Genomic DNA, 24836 nt, shown 5'->3' with positions numbered 1-24836 from the left:
AGAATTTAAAGGTCCATACTTATCCTGAGAAAAAGCATTATGATTGCCTGAATGATTTTAGAAAGTGACACTCTTTAGTGCCCATCACCCATTTATCTCCATCTTCCCTGTGACAAACCTTCCTTTTCCTCTAGTTTATAATAAATACTACCTCTTTAGGTAAGGTGAGGAATCAATTTGGTGCCCACCAATGGAGGACTAAGAGCCTCCCTGAGCTGTTTGGGGTGCCCCACCACATTGCAACATGCTATAAAAATGGCTGATGTGTGCAATAATATTGTCTCAGTGGCAACTCAGTCAAAGTCTGGTCTTATAGTTCATAAAGCTGCCATGAGCATCCATTACCAGATACTGGGGATTTACATGCCTTCATTAGCCCTGGGATCAGGCACAATTAGCCACCAACACAGTTACCCAAAGACAAATGGAGCAGGAAAGTTTTTAGGTTATTGCTTTTTTTTCCCTTAAGAAACGAAATTCTCCCGCTGGAACCAGCTGCCACTCTGGAAGTCTGTGTTAGCCTCTCTCCCTTTGATGAAAATAACAAGTGAGTGCTAGAACACAAAAGCTTCCACTCCCCCTACCCTTTCATTTTAGTGTGGTTTGTAAAGAATTTTGCCCTTGGAAAATACAAGGGGGTTTAAATTTTCATTTGGACTTACTTTGAGTTGCTGTTGATGAGAATTTGAGAAGACAAACATGTCCTCTCTGAGAAACTGATGATTGCGTTCTGCTCCTGTGGATTAGCTGACAAATATGCCCAAGCTTGGGCCTAATGAAATCTGGCCTGATGATTATTTTTTTTTTAATATTGCATGTTGTTGCTACAGTGCAAAAAAAAAAAAAGAGTTCTCTATTATATTTCTTACAAATCCCCCTTACTTAATATTCAAAAGAATTTATATGAATATGGACCTGGACAGTAGGTCAAGAGCTCCCATTACTACAAAGAGATAATAATAACCTAACAGCATCCATTTCTATGTCAATAAAACTTAAAATGTTTACAAAGTACTTTCCTTGCAAGCACCTGGTAGATTGTTGGTAGTATAAGTATTAGTGGTCCCTGTTTACAGATGAGGTAACTGAGGCCCAGATAGGTTTAGAGATTTGACTAGCAAATTAATGGTGAAGCCTGGTCCAAATATCTCTATCCCTATTACTGCTACTACTACTTCTCAATAGAGAGGAAATAGCATAGGTTATTCAGTCAGGCAATAAATATTTATTAAGCACCTACTAAGTGCCAAGCAAGGTGCTAGGGATACAAAGAAAGGCAAAAAATCTGTCCTTGTCCTCAAAGTACTCACAGTCTAATGAAGGAAACTGTATGTAAAAATTAGACAGGAAAAATTAGAAATAATCAGCAGAGAGAAGTCATTAGCATTAAGGGGAGATAAGGAAGCCCATCTCTGAGAAGAGAGGATTTTATCCAGGACTCAAAAGAGGCAGAGGTGAGGCGGGAGAGAATTCCAGGTGTGGAAAACAAGCACGGTAGTGGGAAAATCTTGTGGAAGGAACAGCAAAGAAGCAAATGAGGATTGTGGAGCATGTTGGAGGAAGTGAGATGGAAGAAGACCAAGCAGGTTGGCATGGGCTTCAAATGCCAAGCAGAGTGTTTTATATTTAATCCGACTGGTGTCTGGTGAATAGGAACTTTAGGAAGATCTTTAGAAAGATCACTTTCATAGCTGAGTGGGGAATGGACTGCAATAAGGAGAAACTTGAGACAGGGAGATCTACCAGAAGGTTACTGCAGTGGTTCAGGAATCCCATCATGAGGGTCTCCACAGGGTAGAAGCAGCATTAGAGAAAAAAGGTGTAGGGAAGAGAGGTTACAAAGGTAAAATTGACAGGACTTAGCCATGGATTGAACATGAGAGATGAGAGAAAGTGGAGTGTTAAGGATGATACCTAGATTGAAAGCATAGATAACTGGAAAGAAAGCAGTGCAATTGATAGTAATAGGGAAATTTAGAAATGGGGAAGGCTTTGGGAGAAAGATAATGAGCTAAGTTTTGGATATGATGAATATAAGATGTTTACAGCAATCCAATTTGAGATATTTAATAAGCAGTTAGAGATGTGATTCTGGAGGTTAGAAGAAAGGTTAAGGCTGGGTAAACAGATCTAACAATCATTACCATAGACATGAGAGATCTGAACTTGAGTCCTACCTCTGATTCTTAGCTATTGGGACCATGGGTAAATTATTTCATGTCTATGATCTCTCATTTTCTTATCTGTAGAATAGAGATAGGAGGCAGCTAGATGATGCAGTGGGCTTGGAGTCAAGGAAGACCTGAGTTCAAATCTGACCTCAGACATTTACTAGCTGTGTGATCCTGGGCAAGTCACTTAACCTCATTTGTCTTAATCCACTGGAGAAGGAAATAGCAAATCACTCCAGCATCTTTGCCAAGAAAGTCCAGTGGATAGTATTGGCACTCTATGGTCCATGGGGTCACAAAGAGTTGGACACACATAAATGACTAGACAGCAACAAAAAAATGCTATAAATATCTCCTTGTGGGTATTGTCAAGAAGCACTTTGTAAACCTTGAAAGGCAACGTGGCCATGGCATAATTGTTCCCATTATTCCTGCTACTGTCATTATTGGTCTGGACATGTGGATTTCCTCAATATGGAAAATTCCAACATAGAAATCCTTTCCATCAATTCAGATTAGCACCTACCCAAAATTCAGAGTCTTAATGAGTTATCTGGAGGATTGAATGAGTTTAAATAAATTCCTTGCAGTTTTTCAGCCAGGATGTTTTGGAAACAGAAGTGACAATCACTGAGCTGATACCACATTGATAAAAGAATCCATACATTTGACTGATCTTTTGTCTTAAAAGGAGACAGGGCTCTACTAGGACAAAGACACAGAAGAAAGCACAAGAGAAAATAGATGGATTAGACTACCCAAGAGGAGAGATCTTCCCTAGAAAGAGAAGAAAGCAATGCCAAAAAAATAAACATATGTTAGATTTTGAGGCAGAAAACCTGAATTTAAATCCTAGCTTTGCCACTTATTACCTATGCGACTTTGGGCGAGTCATTTTATATCTCTGAGTCTCAGTTTTCCCATTAATAATAAATGAAGTAAATGAATGAAACTATGGGACTTGATTCCCTATAAGATCTCCTCTAGCTCTAGATATTACTGTTACTACACTTTACAAAGATGCTATAATACCGGTAGTTCCAAAGACTCCTACTGATGGAAAAGGAAGAGGGAGGATATATACATAGAAGACAGGAGACTTCACACCTGAAGGAAGAGATCTGCACATCCATGTGGTGTCTATTGGAAGACAGTCTTTGGACCATTATTATTCTAATGCCAATGTAATCGATTGCCACTAACACCAGTGTTTCCCAAAGCCCTGTCTTCCAGCCCTCTGCCCCACACCACCCTATCCTCCCTACTATAATCATAAGATCATAGAATTGGGAACTGGAAAGAACTTCAGAGGTCTTCTGGTTCACTCGCCCTAATTATACAAGTAAAGAAACTTGGGTCTTAGAGCAGCCAAGAGATTTACAAAAAGTCATTCAGCTGATGAGACACACCAACAGGATTTGAATCCGGTTCCTCTGTTTCAGAGTTTCTTTCTACCACTGCATGCTTTCTCTGACCAAAATGACCTTAACAATACCAAATCAGTGAGCTAGAGCCCATGGATCATGGGCCGTTATTAAGTTAAGCCCTTCTATGATAGAAGCATTAATCTCATTTCTAAAACTCTCTTCAGAAGTATTCCCAAGTACCTGGCTCTGCTCATGTACTGTTCTCCTTCCTGGTTAGCCTTGAGAGAGTAAAGCAGGGGCCAAGTGAAGGGGAAGATTATTCATAGTGATTGCCTCACTAGCAGTGTTGTGACAGGGTTGTGTTAATATTCTCATATCGACCTTCCACATCCCTCTTCAAGAGGTGACGTTTCAAAGCTGTGGTTCAGGGGCCATGTAACTTAAATTTATCTCAGTTCATTGAAACTTTTATGGCTCTCATGGATTCTTAGAGTGAGTGGATTGTAAATTACAATATTAACAGCCCACACTGCTTTATAGTTTACAGAGGATTCCTTCTGTCCCAGCCACCAGCCCACAACATCTTGTAGCAAATGTAGTACAAGTAAAGAATTTAGCATTTTACAGAAGGGGAAACTGAGGACAAGAGAATAGAAGTAGCTTATCCAAAGTCAAACAGTACCCACAACTGGCAAATGAGAAATCTGTGGTTCATCGAGGTGATGTAGCTAGTTAGCGGCAGAGTGACTGACTGCCAACAAAAGGTTAAATTAAGTACATTTTTAACTAAGGAGAAAATGGAGTAATATGTAGGCAGGTTTGAGTTCAAAGAAGCACTCCCAAAGAGGGCAGAGTCAAGACGGCACAGAGCTAGGAAGTAACATGGCCAAGCTCCCATCCACAGAATTTCTCGAAAAATTTTCTAGAATATGTATCCTGATGGAAAAAGTCTGAAGTCACAGTGAGTCATTTTTCTAGCCCAGCTCAGCTGAGGGAGACAGGGCGTGAGGTATGGGGAATGAGTAAGAATGGGGAAGAAATTAGGCCATGCTTGGCACACTGCAGTATCCATGGAGAGACTATACGAAGGCACTACAATGGAAATGGAAGCCAACTGGTAACTTTGCCACCCTCTCCCCATTTTGCGGTCACAGATCTAGGGTGGAATGTACTCAGTGGTGTCATTTCTGGTGGCATTCCTAGGCAATTTTGGGGGAAAGAGGAAGTTTAAAAAGTCAGCAGTATCAGAGGTGTGGCCCAGGCACGGAGCATCTAATCCAGTCTGCAGAAGAATAACCAAGGTAGGAATCCTAGACCTAAAGGGAATCTACAATTATACCACTCCAAAACAACCAGGCTTTCTAAATGAGTGATACAGATTGAGTTGAGTAGCAGTCTGCTCTTGCTCAGACCCAAACCCAGTTTAGGAACTTGCAGAGTTTGCATCAAGGAGGTGGCAAACATATTTTGCCATGGATCAAACCAATCTAGGAACATTGAAATCTGGAAGATCTCCAGCCTGTTCCTGGAATAACACAACATTCAATTGGCCCAAACCTTCCTTCCCAAAATGCCACAGAGCTTAGCCCTAATAGAAAGTCTGAAGTCAGAAAGAAGTTTGGAAGAATGATTAAATAAATAAAAGGAATTCCACTATAAAGAGTTATTACGGTGGAAGGGAAGTTAAGGACACAAATCCAGAAGAAAATGATTCCAAAACATCTACAAGCAAAGCTTTAGACTAAAACACAGCCTGGGCAAAAATTAAACTAGAAGATATGAAGCAAGGGTTTTTTTAAAGCTAAAAAGCATTTTTAGAAATGAAATGAGAGTTCTTGAGGGGAAATGGGGGAATTTAGATCTATAGAAGAAAGAATTGGAAAGAGAATTAACAGTTTGGCACAAGACGCACAAAATCTTGCCCAAGCAATAAATTCCCTGAAAATTATAATGGACAAAATAGATACCAATGACTCCCTGAGGCAATGAGAAATGTTAAAACAAAAATCCAAAGACTGAAAAAGTAGAAAAAATTATTTAAGGTATTTCAAAGCAGAAACAACTGACCTAGAAAACAGTTTGAGGAGGCAAGAAAAAGAATTACTGGACTATCTCAATGCCATTATCAAAAGAAAGAGCCCACTCATCCTAATTAAGAAATTATAAAAGAAAACTGCGCAGATCTCTTAGAACCAGAGAGTAAAATAGAAATAGAAAGATTTTAATTGTCGCACCTCCTGAAAGACATCACAAAATGAAAACGCCCAGGAACATCATAGTCAAGATCCACTTTCCAGGTCAAAGAAAAAAGATACTGCAGGCATCCAGGGGAAAAAAAGCATTCAAATAATGTGGAGCCTCAGTCAGGATTGCACATGATTAATTAGCCAGATATATAAAGGAGTACGATACAATATTCCAGAAGACAAATGACATAAAGTTACAACCCAAAATAACTTACCCAGCAAAACTGAGTATTACTACAGGAAGGGAAATGGATCTTTAATGAAATAGAGGGCTTCAAAGTGTTCCTGATAAAAAGACTAGAACTGTGTATAAACTGTTAAAGTCAAACATAGAAATGAGGAGAAACATAAAAAGGTAAACATGACTGAACAACGAAAAAGGATTAAACAAGAGTAAACTTCTTAATTCAAATATTGGGAAATTATGTGTAAATATATAATTTATATATATATATAATATGATATACTTTTATTGTATAATAATAAGTAAATACATGTATATCTAATTATAAAGTGTATAATTATATATATACACAACTTATATAACATACAATTTTAGATATATGTGTGTGTATGTATGGAAAAGGACAGAGAGAGAAATGTACTATGGGAAGGAGGTGGGAAGAGAAAGGAATGTTAGGACAAGTTGTCTAACATAATCAGGGAGCACAAGTACATATCCATATAGGTAAGGAAGAAGGGGGAGGGAGGAGTGGCTGACCGTCGAACCTCATTCTCATCTGAACTGGTTAAAAAAAGGAAAACTGTGGAAAGAGAGAGACAGAGAGACAGACAGTCAGAGAGAGAGACAGAGAGACGGAAACAGAGACAGAGAGAGAGAGAGAAATAAAAAGAGAGAGAGAGTGAGAGAGAGAGAGAGAGAGGGACAGAGAGAGAGAGAAAGGGAGAGAGAGAGAGGTGGAAAGGGAGAGGAAGAGGAGGAGGGGGAGAGAGAGAGAGAGAGAGAGAGAGAGAGAGAGAGAGAGAGAGAGAGAGAGAGAGAGAGAGAGAGAGAGAGAGTTTACAGAAATGCATTTTACTGAAAGAAGAAATTGGGACTTTTGGGTCACTTGACCAATAAGATAGAGGAGTAAACATTTTCTCTGATCCTTATGAATTCTCAAACTTCTTCAAAACAGAAATTATATGCCAAAGATACAGTAGCTGCAGTTGTCTCCATGGTATAGGACACATGGAACCCAAAATAAGGTTAAAACAACTGATGCCTGTCCTGAGCTCATATAGCTCTCTCTCTTCCACTGCCTACCACACTACTAGCATCAGGGCTGCACTATCTGATTCTGTTGAGGTTCAAGAGTGCTGGGGACCCCAAAATACTGACAGTCCGGGTCCTGCTCCAATGAATTCAATTCAAGCCTTCTTAAAGCCAAAGAGAAACAAAGTTTATTAAAGATTTGCCACCTTGGGTTGACTCTTAAGGAGCCCAACATTTGTAACGCTCGAGTGAGCCAGATAGAATCTCAGCTAGGCAGAGTGTGAGCTGAATTGAATCTGAGAGACTTCATGGCAGCAAGATGGACCTTCAATACAGAAAAAGACTGAGGGAAGAATCCAGGTGCTGCCAACTAGTAATGGTCTTGATGGGGTAGTATGGGAATGACCCATACCCTCGGGTGAATACAGATAGACTCTAGGGAGGATCTTGATGGGAGTGGCTGGTAATAGAATCAAAGGGAGAAATATCAAAAGAATGCTAAATAGAAGAGAGGGAGTATCTGGTATGGGAGAAATTGAAGGGGAATCCAAGGAGCTCCCCCTCCCCAGGCCAGACTTTTCAGGGGCCCTTCAGACTAATGGGACAAAAGCCCTCACAATCCAAGGGGAACAGTTCTTAGCTTGGACTTGTACTTCATCCATCCAACCCTTAAGTTTTCCATAAAATTCATTCATTACAGTCCCCCTTCTTTGCAGTGTTATGGAGATCTGGACTTCATGCTGCTAATTTTGCTGGGGTCTTGATGGCAAATATCATGGCAGAATTCTATGCCACATTTTTTTTCCTTCAGGAGACCAGAGGAACAGAGGGAAAGGTAAAGGACATGAATCCAGGCTTGAAATAGAGCTCAACCCCACCCTTCTCTACTCCCAGAGCCTTGGAAAACCAAACTCCAAATGACAAAATCACCCCTGCTACAGAGGCATCAATGTGGCAGCATTCTGAACTATTGAGCCAGAGAGTTGAGGAATAGGAAATTAAGGATGGGGTCAGGAAAGAGCTTATGCAGCATTCCACTAAGTCTGAGTAAAAGAGTCCAGCATTTAGCTGGAGTCAGTTCTGTCTCACCAAAAAAAAAAAAATCACTTAGGGCACAGATCAGGGAGCCATAAATTGCCCAGTATGGGAAGAAATTGAGATACTTTGAAATCTAGCCCCCAAGGAAACCACCTTCAAAGGGGAGAGATTCAGAAATCGACATACAGGGAAAAACAAGGAGGAAAAAAGGTTGAAATTACCAGAGATCTTACCATAAGCAGACAAATCAGCAGGGAAAACATTAACAATATAACCTCCAGAACGAGTAAACAAGTTCAGGCTAGAGACCTGAGTAAATACTGCAAAACAAAGGAAATTGATCTAACACTTGATAAGACAAGTAGAATTTGATCCTGTGGAATTTGAGAACTGGGACCCCCAGTTCCTGAGTGGTTTGAAAGAGAAATGAGAGCTTTGAGAGCAGAACTTGTGTCCTACATAGCAAAATAACAATAATAGGCAAAATAGAAAAAAGGAATGTGCACTAGCAAGTCTCACCAAAGAAACAGAAGAAAGGACAATGAATTGGGAATACAAATACACAAAAGTAAAGAACAATCTAGGAGAAATGAAATAAACAGTAACATTTTAAAAAATATATTCTGTATACAAGCAAAACATAATGATCTCAGTGACAGGATGCATACAGACAACCCAAGGACTATATATATCTCCCAGAAGAACGCAATTCATAAAACCTAAATACAATAATGCAAAAAAACCCTACAGTACAAGATCACTATAACAGTAAAAAAAAAAAAAAAAAAAAAAAAAACCTACCAAGAACTTCTAAACTCAGAAAATGAAACACTAATTTTAAAAATTCATAGATCATCTCCACAAAAAAACAAAAAACAAGCATGCAAACTTTGAGACATATAGTGATTAGATTTAAAATTTTAATTCAGAAATAACAAATTCTACAAGCAACCAGGAACAGAAATTCGTATAAGACAAGCCTATTCTGCATCCATCAGAAAATGCAGGAGAGAATGCAATACGTTCTGAAGAGCAGTTGAGCCTAGGATACAGCCCAAGGTGACCTATCCTGAAAATCTGAGCTTAGACATCAATGGGGAAAAAAGAAAGACATTCAATAGAAAAGCAATTTGAAAAATTCTTAGAAAAAAACCCAGAACTGAAGAAACTGTTTGCTTCTTGAACACCCCAGACAATAGAAGTATAGTGAAAAAAATGCAGCAGCCAAGGACCACAACAGCAAAAGAATAAAAGCAGAGAGCCCAATAAGAGACTTATTTTTAAATATATATAAGGAGGCAGAGGTGAAAACAGAAGTCAGGTGGAAGCAAGAGTGAAGAGGTAGGTCTGGGGCATTGTGGAGAGAACCTTGGAAAATCCTACCTACAAGCAAATGCATTGCAAAGTGAAGTGTTCATGAAAGGGAGGAGGATAGAGGGAAGGATGTGATGTGCCCAGGTTAAATCAAAGGCTATCAGTGATGGAAAAGTGATTTTTGTCATCTGTCAGGAAGAGAGGAGTCTGTAGAGGAGTGGATGAAGAAGAGGAAAAGATAGAAAAGAGAGTAGGGAGGAAGATTTTGCTTTGGTGGGTGGAGGAGGTTTCACTGGAATACTCCTATAAGTGAAAAGAGATGGGGATCTTGTGCTGGATGTTATCTGGAGGATTTATTTGAAAAGACACATTCTCCCTCAGAAAGGGGAGAATTGGAACTCCGGACATCAACTGGTTTCTGGGGGGGTTGGGGAAAAGGGGACATGGACCCACAGAGGAGATGTTCTAGCAAATATGAAAGTAAGCAGGGGGAGGGTATAGATCAGTGGTGGGTTGCATAATCAGGGATTTGAGAAAGAGGATCCTAACATAGAGCACTATCTTCTCTGTTCCCATCTGGGTGGATTCTACAAGGCAATGGTATAAATTACCACTAGAGGGCAGATTCCAGAATGAATACCTCCAGAGTTTTGATTGAATCAGGAATACAGAGACTAGATAGGGGCCAGATAATTAGAGGAGTCATGAACCAGAGAAAGATGGTCTAGAGGAAACAGAAGGAGATGATAGATGATGATGACAGTAAAATAAATCTTCTCTGGGAAGAGACACAAAAAATGAAATTAAAAAAACTAATGCACAAGACTAGTTGAAGTTGAACAGAAAGTGTGGGGGGGGACTTAACTAATAGAGGAAAAAAAGAGTGGAAAAATTAAAGAAATTGACTAACAAAACTCCAAAGGGAAAGGAGTAACAAAGAGGAGGAGCCATCAGACATGAGGAGAAGAGAGATAGTGGGAATAGGACCACTTTTCAAAAGATTAAACTAAAATAATGAGACATAGTACTATATCTATAGCAGAGGGAGGAGATAATCAGAACTTTAAAGGTAAATGGATTAAACAATCCAATAAAATGAGAAAGTGACTGATTGGATAAGAAAATAAAACCATGTTGCTTACAAAAAACACATTTGAAAAACAAAGACATACTCAAAATAAAATTGAGGGGATGGAAAAATAATTTACTATGCATCAAGTGAGTAGAAAAAAAGCCTAACTGCAATCATTCTATCTGACAAAGCAAAAATGAAAAGTATTTTTTAAAAAGATAAAGAAACTATATAATGTTGAAAGCAGCCATAGACAGGAAACCAATATCAGTAAAAAAGAAAAAAAAACTTTAAAACTGAGATACAGGAGGAAATAGTAACCCAATAATACCAGCAGCCTCCAACATCCCACTCAGTTTTGGATATTGCTAACAGAAAGGTAGATAAAGGAAAAATATATAGGGGTGAATAAGTTGCTGGGGAAACTAGAGGTAAAAGACTTATGACATCTAAATGGAGCTGCAAACGTATACGTAGTTCTCAGCACCACATGGAACTTTTGCAAAAATTGACCATTTAATAAGACACAGATATTTTAAACAAATGTAAAAAGGCAGAAATGTAAATACCTCCTTTACAGCCCATCATGCAATAAAAATAGTCATGGGTCCAGGGACCATATGGAGATTTAACAATGAAATCCTAAATAATGAATCATTCAAAGAACAAATCATAATTATGTGAAGGAAAATGATAATGATGAAGCAGCATATAAAAATTTCTGGGATGCAGCCAAAGCAGTCTCCAGGGGAAAAGTTATATCCCTATAAGCATACATTAACAAAATAGAAAAAGAGAGGATTAATGGACTGAATATTCATTTTAAAATATTGGGAGACCAACAAATAAACCTAAAGTAAAAGGAGAGATATTAAAAATTATATAAAATAGATAAATTGGAAACAAAAGCCCATAAAATGATAAATAAAATTAAAAGCTGGTTCTTTGAAAAGACTAATAAAATCAACAAATCTTTTAGCTAATTTGATTAAAAGCAAGAGGGCAAAGGAACAAAGATGATATCGCAACAAAAGAAATACAAGAGAAGAAATAGAGCAATAAGAAGCTATTATACACAGTTAGATGCTAACAAAGTGGGGAACACAAAAGAAATAGGGAAATACTGTCAAAAGTAGAAAATCCCCAAACTCCTAGATCAGATAGAGATCTAAATAACCCAATTTCAGAAAAGAAAAGGACTACCAAAGAAAAGAATTCCTGGTCCTGATGGATTCACAGGCAATTTTATCAAACTTCTGAAGAAAAATTAGTACCCATACTTCACAAATTATTCTAAAAAAATTAGAAAGAAGGCACCCCACTAGAATCTTTTTGAAACAAATACAATCTTCATATGTAAAAGATTCAAAAGAAAGATACAACACAGAAGAAAAACTGTAGATCAATATCATTGATGAATATTGATTCAAAAATCTTTAAACAAAATTCTGTCAGACTACAGCAATTTATCCAAAAACTCATTCATTATTTGCTTAGTGGGATATATACTGGGGGGGCAAGAATGGTTTAATATTAGAAAGACAACATAATTAAGCATATTAAAAACCAAATCATCCAAAACCACATGACTATATCTATCTCAATAGATACAGAAAAAGCCTTGAACAGAGAACAGCACTCTTTTATGATAAGAACCCTACACAGTATAGACATAGGAAGTAGTTTTTTAAAAAATCTAAAGGATCTATCTAAAACCAAATGCAAACATTATATGCAAAGGAGATATAGTATAATCTTTTCCTTAAAAAGAGAGAGAAGAGTGAGGTGACTCCCCACTAATATTTGATATAGTTTTTGGAAATGCTGGCGATAGCAACAAGAAAGAAATTAAAATCATAAAGATAGGAAAGGAAGAGGTAAAATGATCCCTATTTGCTGATGATATGATAGTATACTTGAAGAATCCTAGGGAATCAGGAAAGATACTAATTGAAACAATACCTTCTGCAAAGTTGCAGGCTGTAAAACAAATCTTCAAAAATCCACAGCCTGTCTATATAATAATAACAAAACACAAAAAACAAGAATGGAAAGGGAAATTTCATTCCAAAGAACTACAGAAATGTGTAAAATATCTGGGGATCAACTCCCAAAGCACACACAAGATTTGTACAAAGAAATGCTTTCTGATCTCATCCTTTCACCATGTGAACCTCAGCTCTTTAAATCTCAGTGATCTTCAGATGCGTTGATATAAATCTGAACTGGCTTGCAGCCAAGCCCTGGGCTAACCAGTTGAGATGTGTGTGTGTGTGTGTGTGTGTGTGTGTGTGTGTGTTCATCCTTCGTTGTCGTAGAAGACCACACCATCAGAGAAATGATGCCATGACTCGCACTTGACTTTGTTTTGAATAAGGGAGGGGCGTGCAGGTTATCAGTCTCACTTCTTCTCCAGAGCCATCTGAATCCAGTGACCAGATATTCATCAGAATGACTGGAGTTGACCCAGGATGAGGCAATTGGGGTTAAGTGACTTGCCCAAGGTCACACAGCTAGTGAGTGTCAAGTGTCTGAGGTGAGATTTGAACTCAGGTCCTCCTGAGTTCTATCCACTGCACCACCTAGCTGCCCCAAGGTGAATTGTAGGCAAACTGTGGAGAGTCAGAATAAGAAGTGAGTATTATATTCTATACGTCAACAGAAAATCACAGAAGGTTAGAGCAGCAGAAAAAAATGTGACCAACTTAGAAGAGGTATTCTAGAGATTTTTTTTTTTACTTTTCTGTGGGGGGAAAAAAGTTCATTTAACTTCACTGAAGTATACACAATCACAGAGCAGTTTCTTGGTACACTGCAGAGTATTGGTCTAACTACTTCTCAAAATAAAGCAAAAAACAAAATTTTTTTACTCAGTCTACTGTTTTGCAATTTGGAACTCACAAAAAGGAGCCAGCTCAATCCTAGCATGGCAGTGCTTAGGAAAGATCCCAAAGAATCAGTTTTTTTTCCTACTAGTGAATAAATCCTAAGATTAATGTTCCAAGGTGCTAAAAGTGTTCTGGAATAGACCAAAAATTTCTTAGCCTACGATGATTTCCTCACCTGTGAGATAGAGGGAAAGGAGGTAGAACGGATGTTTGCCAAAGACCAAAGTTTAAGAAAAAGACCGGCAAAGGTGAAACATGAGAAAGTCATAATGAGAGGTCCTCTCAAAGTTGGGAAGTTGGAAGAACTGGCTCAAAAGAATGTATGTTAGAATGTTAGATGATTTCGCTATTTAAGTTTATTGATTTAGATTAAATAGTTAATTAGAATACAGAAAACACAGAAGGTGAAGGAAGTGTTACAAGAATGGGGGACAGAAGGAGCTCTCTCGGCTACATTGTCCTATTCCCCCAATAATATTAAAAAAGGTTGTCTTGTATATTAATCTACACAGAATACCTATGAAATACTCTTAAAATTTGTGAACTGCAGAGTATTCCTTGATTTAAAAACCATTTCTGGAAATTGCATTCACTGTATACACAAATAACAATGTAACTACTTTAATAGGCAAGTTTAGCGATGCAGGTATATGACCAAATAGGATTTGTCCAACCCCTTCCAGGTACCCTGCTATGCACAGGGCATAGGGTAGGTATCTACCAAACAACTTAACACCTTCTCTGCAACTTTTCATCTAAGGGAACCAGAACACTGAGGGGTTAAGTGACTCACCCAGTTATCTACTTTCTACCTGATAGCAAACTCTCAGTTTTCTCATCTGAAAATGAGGAAAATACTTATGCTACTTATCAGTCTCACAAGGTTGGTATGGAAAAACAAAACCAAACAGTATACTATGTAAAAGTGAGTTTATATTCAAATGTGATAACAAAACAAGTCATTCCCTGCCTTCAACTAGCTTACATTTTGATGGAAAAGACAAAATGGTAACAAGAAAGCATTATGGAGGCGAGGAAGACCCTGGGTCTTTTGACATCCAACCCAACATTATTTCTACTATAAATACAACTAATAATATTTTTGCTCATGTTTCTAGACTAATCTGCATGTGGATGCCATCTGAGTGATGGGCAATCTCAAGAGGACTTAATAGGACATAGGACTTGGTATCAGGAGAGAGCTCTCATTTCATTCCTAAGCTCTGAAATTTAACTAGATGTGTAACCCTGGACAAATAATTTCACCTCTTAGGGCCTCTATCCATTAAATGGAAATAGTGATAGCTGTCCTTCTCAACTCGTGAGGTTATTCTAAGCAAAATGCTTTGTAAGTACTACAAAAACGTAAGCTGCTATTACTTCTATATTGCTATACAAACTAGTATCATTCATATATTGCTAAATTTAATGTTCTTGTTACATGTTGTTCAGTCATTTCAGTCATCTTTGTGACCTCATTTGTGATTTTCTTGGCAAAGATACTGGAGCAGTTTGCCATTTCCTTCTCCAGCTCATTTTACAGATGAGGAAACTGAGGCAAACATGGTTAAGTGACTGACCCAGGGTCACACAGCTAATACGTGTCTGAAGTTGTATTTGAACTCAGGTCCTCCTGACTCCAGAGCCACTGCTCTGCTACCTACTGGCCATGCTATATTTAATATACCCCAACAAAGGAGAAAGCCTCACAACATTTTACCTCCTTCTCTTGAACCACTGGGATCTGGGATCCAAATTCATTTCAGGTCAGAGAACTTGCTAAGATTGGAGTTTGGTGACATTACTTGAGATTGCCATGGTCATCACTACCACCATCCTTACCTACCCATCATCATCACCACCGAGAAGGAGACAATATGGCATAGCACCTCCCTTGTTTATTAAGTCATGTATGAGTTTGGGATGAGAAATCTCTCTGTTAATAATACATCACTGCTGTTTTTAAAAGTTCAGTAATACCAATAATAATTGATGTGTAGTTCAAGTTTAGAAAGCATTCTGCAAGTTCTAAATGTTCACCCCCTAGTCTATATTTTCTAGCAGAATGTATGGGGCAGGAGGGATTCACTGATAATTATAAAAGCTTGATGTCAGTAGTAGTGACTGTGATTCCAAGGAGTGAAACAAAACCATGTCACCAAATTGAGGGTAGGGAGACTATAATCCTTAAAAAGAGTCAGTAGGAACAGGTCCTTCTAGTTAGCCAAGCACTGATCAGCTGTGACTGATGGACTCCTTATCCATAGCCCATGCAGGGCCAGCTACGTTGCCAGAGAAGGGAGAAACTAGCTTGAAAGAGATGGGTGCACTTTGTTTTATCTTGAAACAAGATGGTTAATGAGACCCTTCAACTTACCCACCTTTTAACTTTTGCTTTGGGTACCTCCTCCCTTTATAATTGTTCTTGTGGTTCATTCTGGATTTTTAAAGAAAAATAAATATGAAAAGGAAAAAAAAAGAAAACACTTTACAGAATGCTTGACATATGTCAATGACACATATTTCTAGATCACTTTCTTCTCTACCTCAGGAAACTACCTGGCAGAACTGTCTATGCCCAGATGCACAACGAAAAGGAACAAGAGATGACTAGCCCAGTCAACCACAGCGAGGACACACAGAACATCATCCAGGGTGAGGAGTTTATAGATGATGATGTGGATTCCCAAACCCTAGGTAACACCAGAGGTAACTTCACCTTCCTTTATTCACCTTTTGCTGAGTACAAAATAATTTTTTTTCCCTTTAACAACTCTCTTGGGGGGGGAGGAACCAAGCACCTTTTCCTACATTTAATCCTTCCTCCACCTTTTACTCAGCTGCTAGAGGTTGATATTAATGGAACATGTTGACCCTTGACCATTTTTGCTAGGGGAAGGGAGAAGGAATCACTTTCATGATTTAAGACACCTTAGACACCTAATAACCCCACACATGGGAAGCAAAGAGAGTCATGTGACAATAGCAGGACCATGAGAAGGAGACAAAAACATATCTGCCAGCAGAGAATCTTGTGACTGTTTTGGCAAGTAGACATTTTAAAGACCTCAGGATTTAGCTATGGAAGGGACCTTAGAAATCATCTGGCTCAGCCTACCTATTGTACAGATAATAAAACCAAGGATTGTAGATTAGGAAAGGTCTTGACCTATGGATTAAAAGTAGCAGAAGCAGATCTTCAAATCCAGGGCTCTTTCTACTTCACAGCATCACATCATGAAAGGTGTTCAAGTGAAGGCTGGTGAACCACTTGTTATCCATTACTCAATGAGCCTCTGCCCTAGAGGAATTCCCATTCTATCCGATTTCATGTTGGGGAAGAATCAAACAACATCTGAAGTACCTTGAAATTCTAAGCTTTTGTGTTTCTATTGATAACAGAATTTGCTACATTTCTGCCAAATGTGTAGACATAGGAATTTCCTGAAAGGCACCCATGCACAAGACCTAAGAGCTCAACATCAGTAAATCACAGTTTCCATTTCAGATGCAGTTTACACACCTTACTTCATTGGAGCTTCATGGCAGCCCTGTGAGAAAAGAGCAAGTCTTACTCCCATTTACAATGAGGAGATTGAGGACCCAAGTGAGGATGAAGAAACATTTAGTTTGATGGCCCTATTTAACAGAGAAGAAAATTGGGGCTCAATACAGTTAAATGGCTCGCCCCAAGTAGGTGACACAACTAATAACAAGGGAAATGACTGGAATTTAGGTTTCTGATTCCTAGGCCAGTGCTCTTTACACTATACCAAACTCGTTTCTTGAACCGTAACAACAAAGCAGATACCAATTGTCTTGTTCTTCCTGGAAAACTTCCTACAAAGATCCTAAATCCCAAGATTTAGAGGGAAAAGGGGAGGCCTTATAAATTCATGATCCCCTCACTTTATAAATGAGGAAACTGATTCTTAGAAATTCTGATGAAAACTCCATTCGCCATAAAAATGGGAGAGGGGCTATTTCCTCATGTCCTTTTTCATGTGTCTAATCCTTCCTTCAAAGAATTGAATTTCCAAAGAATTTCCAAAAAATTGAAATTCCAAAGAACTCCAAGTTGAATTCTGTTGAATTCATTATATGGAAATGAATCAATTGAAATACTGGTCCCACAGACCATTTGTTGATTTCCCCACCAAATGACCCTTAAAGATTCATTCTTCCCTTTAAGTATTCATGTATTGGACATGACTGTTGGCAAGGGCAGCTGGGCAGTCGGGTGTAAAGGGAAGAACATTGAACTGGGAGCCAGAAGGTTTGGATTTGACCCTGGATTCTGCCACGTACTGGCTGTATGACTTTGGATAAGTCGCTGAACCTGCCTATGCTTCAGATTTCTCACTCAAAATAAGGGGATACAACATTTATACTACCTACCTCACAGGGTTATGATGAAGAAAATACTTCATAAGCCTTGAAACTCTATATGAAAGTGAAGTATTATTCTAATGGCCCTAACAGCTATAGCAATCTGCGTGGTCTAGGGGCTTCTCAGTCCCAACATTTTTTGTTCTAATATATGTAGCCTTCTATAATAGGGGTTCTTACCCATTTTTGGTGTCATGGACCCCTTCATTTGTCTGGTAAAATCTATTGATCCTTTCTCAGAAGGTTTTCAAAAGCATAACATATATAGAATTTCAAAGGAACCAATTATATTAAAATAAAGATCAAATTTTGTTTTCATCTAAGTTTACAGACCCCATGAAATCTAACCCCAAGTCCAAGTTAAAACCAAACTAAAACAAAACACATATTCTATTGCCTTTATTCTAAAACTTTATGTTCTGAGATCCCTGCTAGCCCTCTTCCAGTCACAGGAAAGCTGAAAGGGACCATTAAGATCCAATCTAATTCCCTTACTTTACAGAAAAGCAGAAGTCCTGCAGAGAAAAGCAATGGGTTCAAGGTCACAAAGTGACTTGGTAGCCAAGCAAGGACTAGAATTCTGACTTCTGGCTCCCAGAGAAATCCAAGTTTCCTTCCACTGTCCAGTGTGGTTCCCACATATTGGATCTGGAAGAAGCTAAAGAAGAGTATTTTACCTCTAATTAATTGCCCATCTCTACCAATATTGACCAAGCCCCTTCTCCTTATAACAACTTTGTATGTGGGGAGAGGCCCCATGCTTGGGGCCCCACAATAGCCTATTTCTAAGAGTTTTCCTAAAGTGGCCCTAATACTTAGAGCTTAAAGGATTTTGACACAGACCATGACAAAGTAGGGGTCAAAGAACAGTCCCTCCTACCTCATTTTTGATACTCTGAGCTTCAGTAGCCACTTTGACTCTTAAGAAGTCCACCTGACCTCCAGAATCTCACTCCTTTTTTCATTCTCTTTCTTTTTTGGTTGTTATGATCTGGAGCATCTCTGTATACTCCATTCCTTGCATATGGGAAGACAGACCCTTTAGTCTGGAGCTAGGAAGATGGAAGGAACTGGTGGAGTTCCTGATACAATGTTGACTTATCTAAGGTGATGAGCTATGTCAGGTCTCTTGGCCAAGAAAATTCCCACTGACCAAAAAATTAGAGAAAGAATCCTAGATCTTAGAACTGGAAGGGGCCTCAAGACAAGTGTTACCTCAGAGGGTAGTTAGGTTGAAGATCTCCAAGAAGAGGTCAACTTCTCTACTATGTAGTAGGGTAGATTCTTTGGGGGATTAAATGGGGACTAAGGTCTCTTACAACTCTGAAACTCTGTGATTCTATGAAGCCATCTGATCCTGCCTTCAAGCAAGAAAGACCTTATTATCCTCATTTTACAAATGTACAGGTGAGACTCCAAGTTCAGTGTCATGTCCAAGACTACACAGATGGTGGGAGAGGGGGAATAATCACCTAACCTCCTCATAGTTATTTTCCTCTAGAACTTAAATTCTTTGGATCAGAAAGAACTTAAATTCTTCAGATCATAGAATTTTCGAGCTGGGAGAGACAGTTAAGATCCTACTCCACCTTCCTGACTTTACAAAACTTGCCCAAGCTAGAAAATGGCAGACTTGTTCGACAAGTTTTCTGTTGTTCTCTTTCCTCTTGTAACTTTGGACTCTTCACAGCACCAGTCTTCCAGATTCACCCAGTCATTCATTCTATTTTCTATATATGTTATGTTGCTTTCTTTCTCGCCACCCCCCACCTTGGGACCTCTCCACGCCCTTGCCTTGCAGTGACCTCTTCTGAGAGAGGGGGAAGCTTGAGCAGCCACCGAATCCCCTTATTGCCGATGACAGTCACTGCCCAGTCACAGGTCAGTGGCATGTTGGACGGAGGCTTCCCGTCCCACTCTTCCCCTCACCTGCTCCCTTTGAGAGACTATCACACTTTTAAAGGCACCAAGAGCCATCTTAGGCAGTCACTGGAATAGGAACATTAGGGACCCATCGAAGATTCACTACAGTCTTTAAGTACCCTCCCCCCAAGCCCAAGAACACAGTAGGTACAACCACGTAGCCAGTCCACATTCACCTGAACTTGTTTGCTAATACCACTGTCTCTATGTGTCACCCCTAGGGTTGGCCCTGCTGAAATGAGCATGCTAACCCACGTATCTGTGACATATTTTGTGTCTTCCTAGGTAATCACTCAGGCGTGGTTCTGAGCATCAACTCTCGAGAGATGCACAGCTATCTGGTTAGCTGATGTTTGCAGTTGGATACAAACACGGAAGACTCTTCTCTGTCTTGTTTTGTTTCCCCTTCCCTGCCCCCTCCATTCTCACCCTGGGGAGGTCACAGAATGGCAATCATGGCTATAACTGATGTTGGAAAGGGATATACCAGAAGAATGGTCATTGCTGATGGTCCCCATTTGAAACAGGACCCATCTCACCTCATATTCACTGGATGGATGTCAAGCCTGGACCAACTCAAACACAAGCTTTGCGAGCAGATACATATGTGCAGACCATGGTACTCCCCAGACTCCCTTCTCCCGGTGTTCACTTCCCCCCAATATTTGTGTATTTGTTCTGATATCCTTGATGCCTAATGACCCTTATCATTGGCAGGTAGTCTCAAAGACCTAATTGGAAATGTCTAGTGGCAGAAAAAAAGAGGCCTCACTAAGGGTCATGAAATCCCTTCCTGCTAGTTTGACACTCAGAGTTCCTAAGAGGAAACGCCCCCTACCCTGCAACCCTCCCTCTCCCCCCCTCCCCCCCCCCAGCTTCTTCTGCCTCATCAACTCTACTCTAAAATGGTGAATTCCCTTAAACTCCTGGGGTTTCTTGCTCTCAAGTAGGGAAATAAACCCTGGTAGAAGTTCAAACACTAACAATTCCCATTTATCCTATACTTTTGAGTTTCAGAAGTACTTATCTCCTAATAATCCCATGAAATAAAACATGAATATGAGTATCCTCATTTTATAGATGAAAAATTGGGGCTCAGACAGAGATCACTTGCTCAAGCTCTCATAGCTAGTAAGATTCAGAATCAGGACTTGAACCCAAATCTCTGGAGTTCAGGTTCATTGCTTTTTTTTCTCACTATACCCCCCCTAGTATCAAAAGGGCAGCTAGGTAGCACAGTGGACAGAGTGTTGACCCTGCAGTGAAGAAGATGAGTTCAAATCTGGCCTCATATATTTACTAGCTGTATGACCCTAGGCAAGTCACTTAATCCTGTTTGCCTCAATTTCCTCATCTGTAAAATGAGCTAGAGAAGGAAATGGTCCAGTGTCTCTGCCAAGAAAACCCCAAATGGGGTTATGAAGAGTCAAACAGGACTAAAATGACTGAACAAACAAATAACCAAACCCCACCCCAGTAACATAGTATTTAGAGCTTACTAGGTCCTCAGGAGATAACTTAGTCCAACTCCCAGATGTCAGATGAGGAAAATGAAAACCAAGGAAGGGATATGACTTTCTATCAAGTGTCAGAGCTAAGTCTTCAAGCCAGGTCTCCTATCTCCAGGTCAAGAGCTACCTTCCCTACACATCTCCCTGTTATCCACCACCCACATGTCTGTAGCAATTTGTTATGAAAGTTTCCAAAGTGCTTCCCCCAGGTCCTGTAGCCCTAAAGGATGGGTGAAGCTGGGAACCCCTCCAGGTGGGGGAGACGCTTTGCTTCCGAGGCACAGCCACTCAGTATCCAATGTAAGCAGCCCCAGAGAGCACCCCACCCCTACCAGCCATGGCCACTAAGGTTCTCCGGAGCCCCTTCTTTCCCCATGACCCTCCCCCTTTCCTCTTTTTAAAAGTCAGATAATGTAAATACTTCTTTAAGTAGCTTTTGGGGTATTTTTTTTAACTTTCTATTTTTATGGTAGGGCCACACAGGCTGCCTAAGCTTGAGCTTCGCCCTCCTCCCCAGCCCCTTATATTTGTCAAAGCAACAGCAGATGAAATAATTACGACAATAATAATAATAAATAATAACTCATTTCTATAGCGCTTTAAGGTTTACAAAGCACCTTCTGCACAACCACCCAGTGAGAGAGTCAGTATAGATTCATAAGGATCCCATTTTCCAAAGAGGAAACTGAGGCTTTGAGGGGTTAATTGTCTTACCCAGGGTCACACAGCTAGTAAATGTTTGAGCAGGGATGCCAAGGCAGGTCTCTTTTGAGAACAAGTCTAGCTCTCTTTCCATGCCATCATACATATTCTCTCTCGGGATTCTAAAGGTGTTCTTCCTAATGCCTAAGGCAACCCTCTTTGGGCCTCACCTGGTTGCAACTCTTTCTCTAAAAGCCAAGGCTGACCAGCCTCTTCCTACAGGGGCCACTAAAACCGCAGGACAGAATCTGCTCTCCTGGCTGCTCTTCCTCAATGCAACCACAGGGTGGCACCCTTTCTCCATGCTACCCCCTCCCAGTAGTTTTTCTATAAGGCAAGACAGTGGATCTTTTAAAGGAAGCCATCTCTAAAAGAGGCTGAAGCGGTTTGGTGTCTGGGTGGACGGAGCTCAACTTCAGTAGCCCAGGCAGTTAAGAAGGCACAAATCATGTGACAACACAGCACCGTTGCCTAGAATTAGAGACGCTAGCTCAACAAGAAAATGGGGACAGTCAAGTCAAGAGGCATTAAGCACCGACTACACGCCAACCACTGTGTTTAAGCTGTGAAGACACAAACAAAGGCAAACAGTCCCTGCTCTCAAGGAGCTCAAAATCTAACGGAGACAGCACGCAAATAACTATGTATAAGCAGAGAGTATGAAAACAATGAATGGATTTGGATAATGGACCTGGGAGGGTACTAGCAGTCAGGGGGTAGTACCAGGAAAGCTTTGCTGAAGGTAGGATGTTAGCAGAGCCTCGAAGGATGCCACATAAACCAGGACGGAGAAACGAAGGAGAGAATTTTACTTTACATCTTCACAAACTAACTATTCTAGATCTAAAAGGGGCCTCCTTTAGAAGTCACTCAGTACTTGTGATCAATCTGGACCTGAGATTTCAGTAGCATGGGTGATTCCTGGTGAGGAAACTCCTTTTGCCGATACAGATCAGCAATTGCTCTGCAAACTCTGGACTTAGAAAGTTCCCTAGGGCCCTGAAAGGTTAGCCGAAAGGTAAAGCAGGGAGTAATTTAGAAAATGATCAGACTAGAACTGTCAGTCTTCTGATTCTAGAGCTGAAGCTCCATCCATCCTCCAACAAAGGGGAAAATACCAAACCTTCCTTGAGAAGACCAAGCAAGAAAATGCTTATCCAAATTGAAATACTCTAGAAGTCCTCCTGTATCACTTGTTAGTTCTTCCATATATTATACAGAGTTCCAATCATAGGGCTATAAAGATAGAGCAGGAAATGTCCCTCAAAGATCATCTATTCTATCCACACCAGCCTAGTTTTTGGCTGAAGAAACTGAGGCCTAGGTGAATTCCTCAGAACCACACAACTTGTAAGGAGCCAGGATTTGAAACCAAACCCATAATTCTTTCTCCTGTACCATGAAGCAATGTGACTTTATTCAGCAAGCCACTCTTATGGGGCATCCTCCATTCCAAAATATAGGTACCCTTCCAAAGCACAGTCTGATAGGGGAAGAGTACAAAGAATCCTCCAAAGCTTTGAGTATGTAGAGCATAAGTCTTCATAGCCCCTGCCATGGATATCATTCTGGAAAATGGCCATCTCCACCAGCTTTCCTGAAATTCATCCTCAATGTCATGAGAGGCTACTAGAGACCCTAAATGGTAGTGTTACATGATCTTAGGTTCATGAGATTTAGAATTGTAAGAAATCTTAAAAATCTTCTAGTCCAATCTCTTCCCATTCCATTTTACAGAAGAAGAAACTAAGGTCCCCAAGAATGAGGGTCTAAGCTCACACAGTTAGCTAACAGATCCAAGATTTGAACCTCATGTCCTTTGACTCCAGTTCCTGGACTTTTTCTGTTATACTATGCTGGACCTACTTTTTTGAAAGTCTAACTTTGTTCAAACTGACATAGAAAAAGGCAATCAGATTTCTAGCTACTGATCAATCATGGAGGCTCGGAGGGGGATGGTATTAGAAATAACCGGGTATATACACACACGGATTTTTCAGATGGGGAAACTGAGGCCCAGGAAAGGGAATGACTGACTCAAGGTCACAAAGTAGCAGAGTCAAGATTTGAATGCCAAGTCTCCTTTTGCATGTCTTGCACATTTTCCTTTCTTTTAAAGTTGGTCTAAGATAAATAAAGCTGGTATTATTATCCTGTTTGAAAGATGAGGGCCTAGAGAGAGACACAACGACTTATAAAAGGTCAGGAAGCTAGTTGGTGACAGAGTAGAAAGCTAGAACCCATGTCCCAGACTGCAGGATATATAGAGTGGCTATTTTTGGGTTTGTTTCTTTTTCTTCTTCTTCCTAGAAGGACTTCACTGGGTTCTGTAGACTGACAGGAGAAGACATGGACTCTTCATACTCCTTAACTGACATTCTGTCTTTGTCAATTGCATATTTTCTCTTCCATATCCCTGGCAGCCTTAAGATTCAATGATTTTTCTGAAATTTCCACTGTAATAACTTGTTAAAAAACAAAAGAAAAAATCTTCTGTTATTTTCTTTGTGCTGTCATGCTATATACTCACGTACATGGAGCTAGAAAAATACCGATACATACTTTATAGATGCTTAGACATCTACTATAGATACCCCAACTCCACTATCAAAGCCAAATGACACCACGGTTGTATGTTTGCCTCCTCATGAAAGAAGAAAGCTGGGAAAATTGTGATTATAATAATAATAAAAAAAGAACTTCAAAATCACTGATGAGTTTCTCCACCTTGAGTTCTAGGATGAACACCCACGAACACACCATGAAAACACAATGAACTTGAATGTGTAAATATTTTAAGCAATTTAATTAAAATAAAGCCAAACAAAACTTTTGTCTCTCTTCTTTTTAAGTGGTACTAAGGTGCTAAGTCCTATCTCTACTTTCGAATTTTAGATTCAGAGAATCCTAGAATTCTCTGCAACCAGAAAAGTCCCTAGAACAGCAGAATGTAATGAATGTACTTAAGAACACAGAATGTTAAAACAGACCTTAGAAAC

General features: G+C 39.7%; 1 protein-coding gene across 4 annotated transcripts in view; it reads left to right on the top strand.

Annotated features, from left to right (window-relative positions):
* SORCS2 (sortilin related VPS10 domain containing receptor 2) overlaps positions 1-24666 on the top strand; it is a 1292493-nt gene extending 1267827 nt beyond the window's left edge. Inside the window, exons 26-28 of one of the 4 annotated variants that reach the window (XM_072620161.1) lie at positions 15864-15967; positions 19503-19582; positions 19910-24666. In XM_072620161.1, coding sequence (XP_072476262.1) covers positions 15864-15967; positions 19503-19582; positions 19910-19933 — 208 coding nt within the window. In that variant the 3' untranslated portion in view covers positions 19934-24666. Of the gene's footprint in view, positions 1-15863; positions 16022-19502; positions 19583-19909 lie in introns of all 4 variants that reach the window. The other 3 variants (XM_072620158.1, XM_072620159.1, XM_072620162.1) reach the window with 3 other exon arrangements.
* Positions 24667-24836: the final 170 nt, after the last annotated feature.

This window comes from Notamacropus eugenii, chromosome 6 (genome assembly GCF_028372415.1).
Source record: "Notamacropus eugenii isolate mMacEug1 chromosome 6, mMacEug1.pri_v2, whole genome shotgun sequence".
NCBI lineage: Eukaryota > Metazoa > Chordata > Mammalia > Diprotodontia > Macropodidae > Notamacropus > Notamacropus eugenii.
This window is presented reverse-complemented; position numbering and strand designations above follow the sequence as displayed.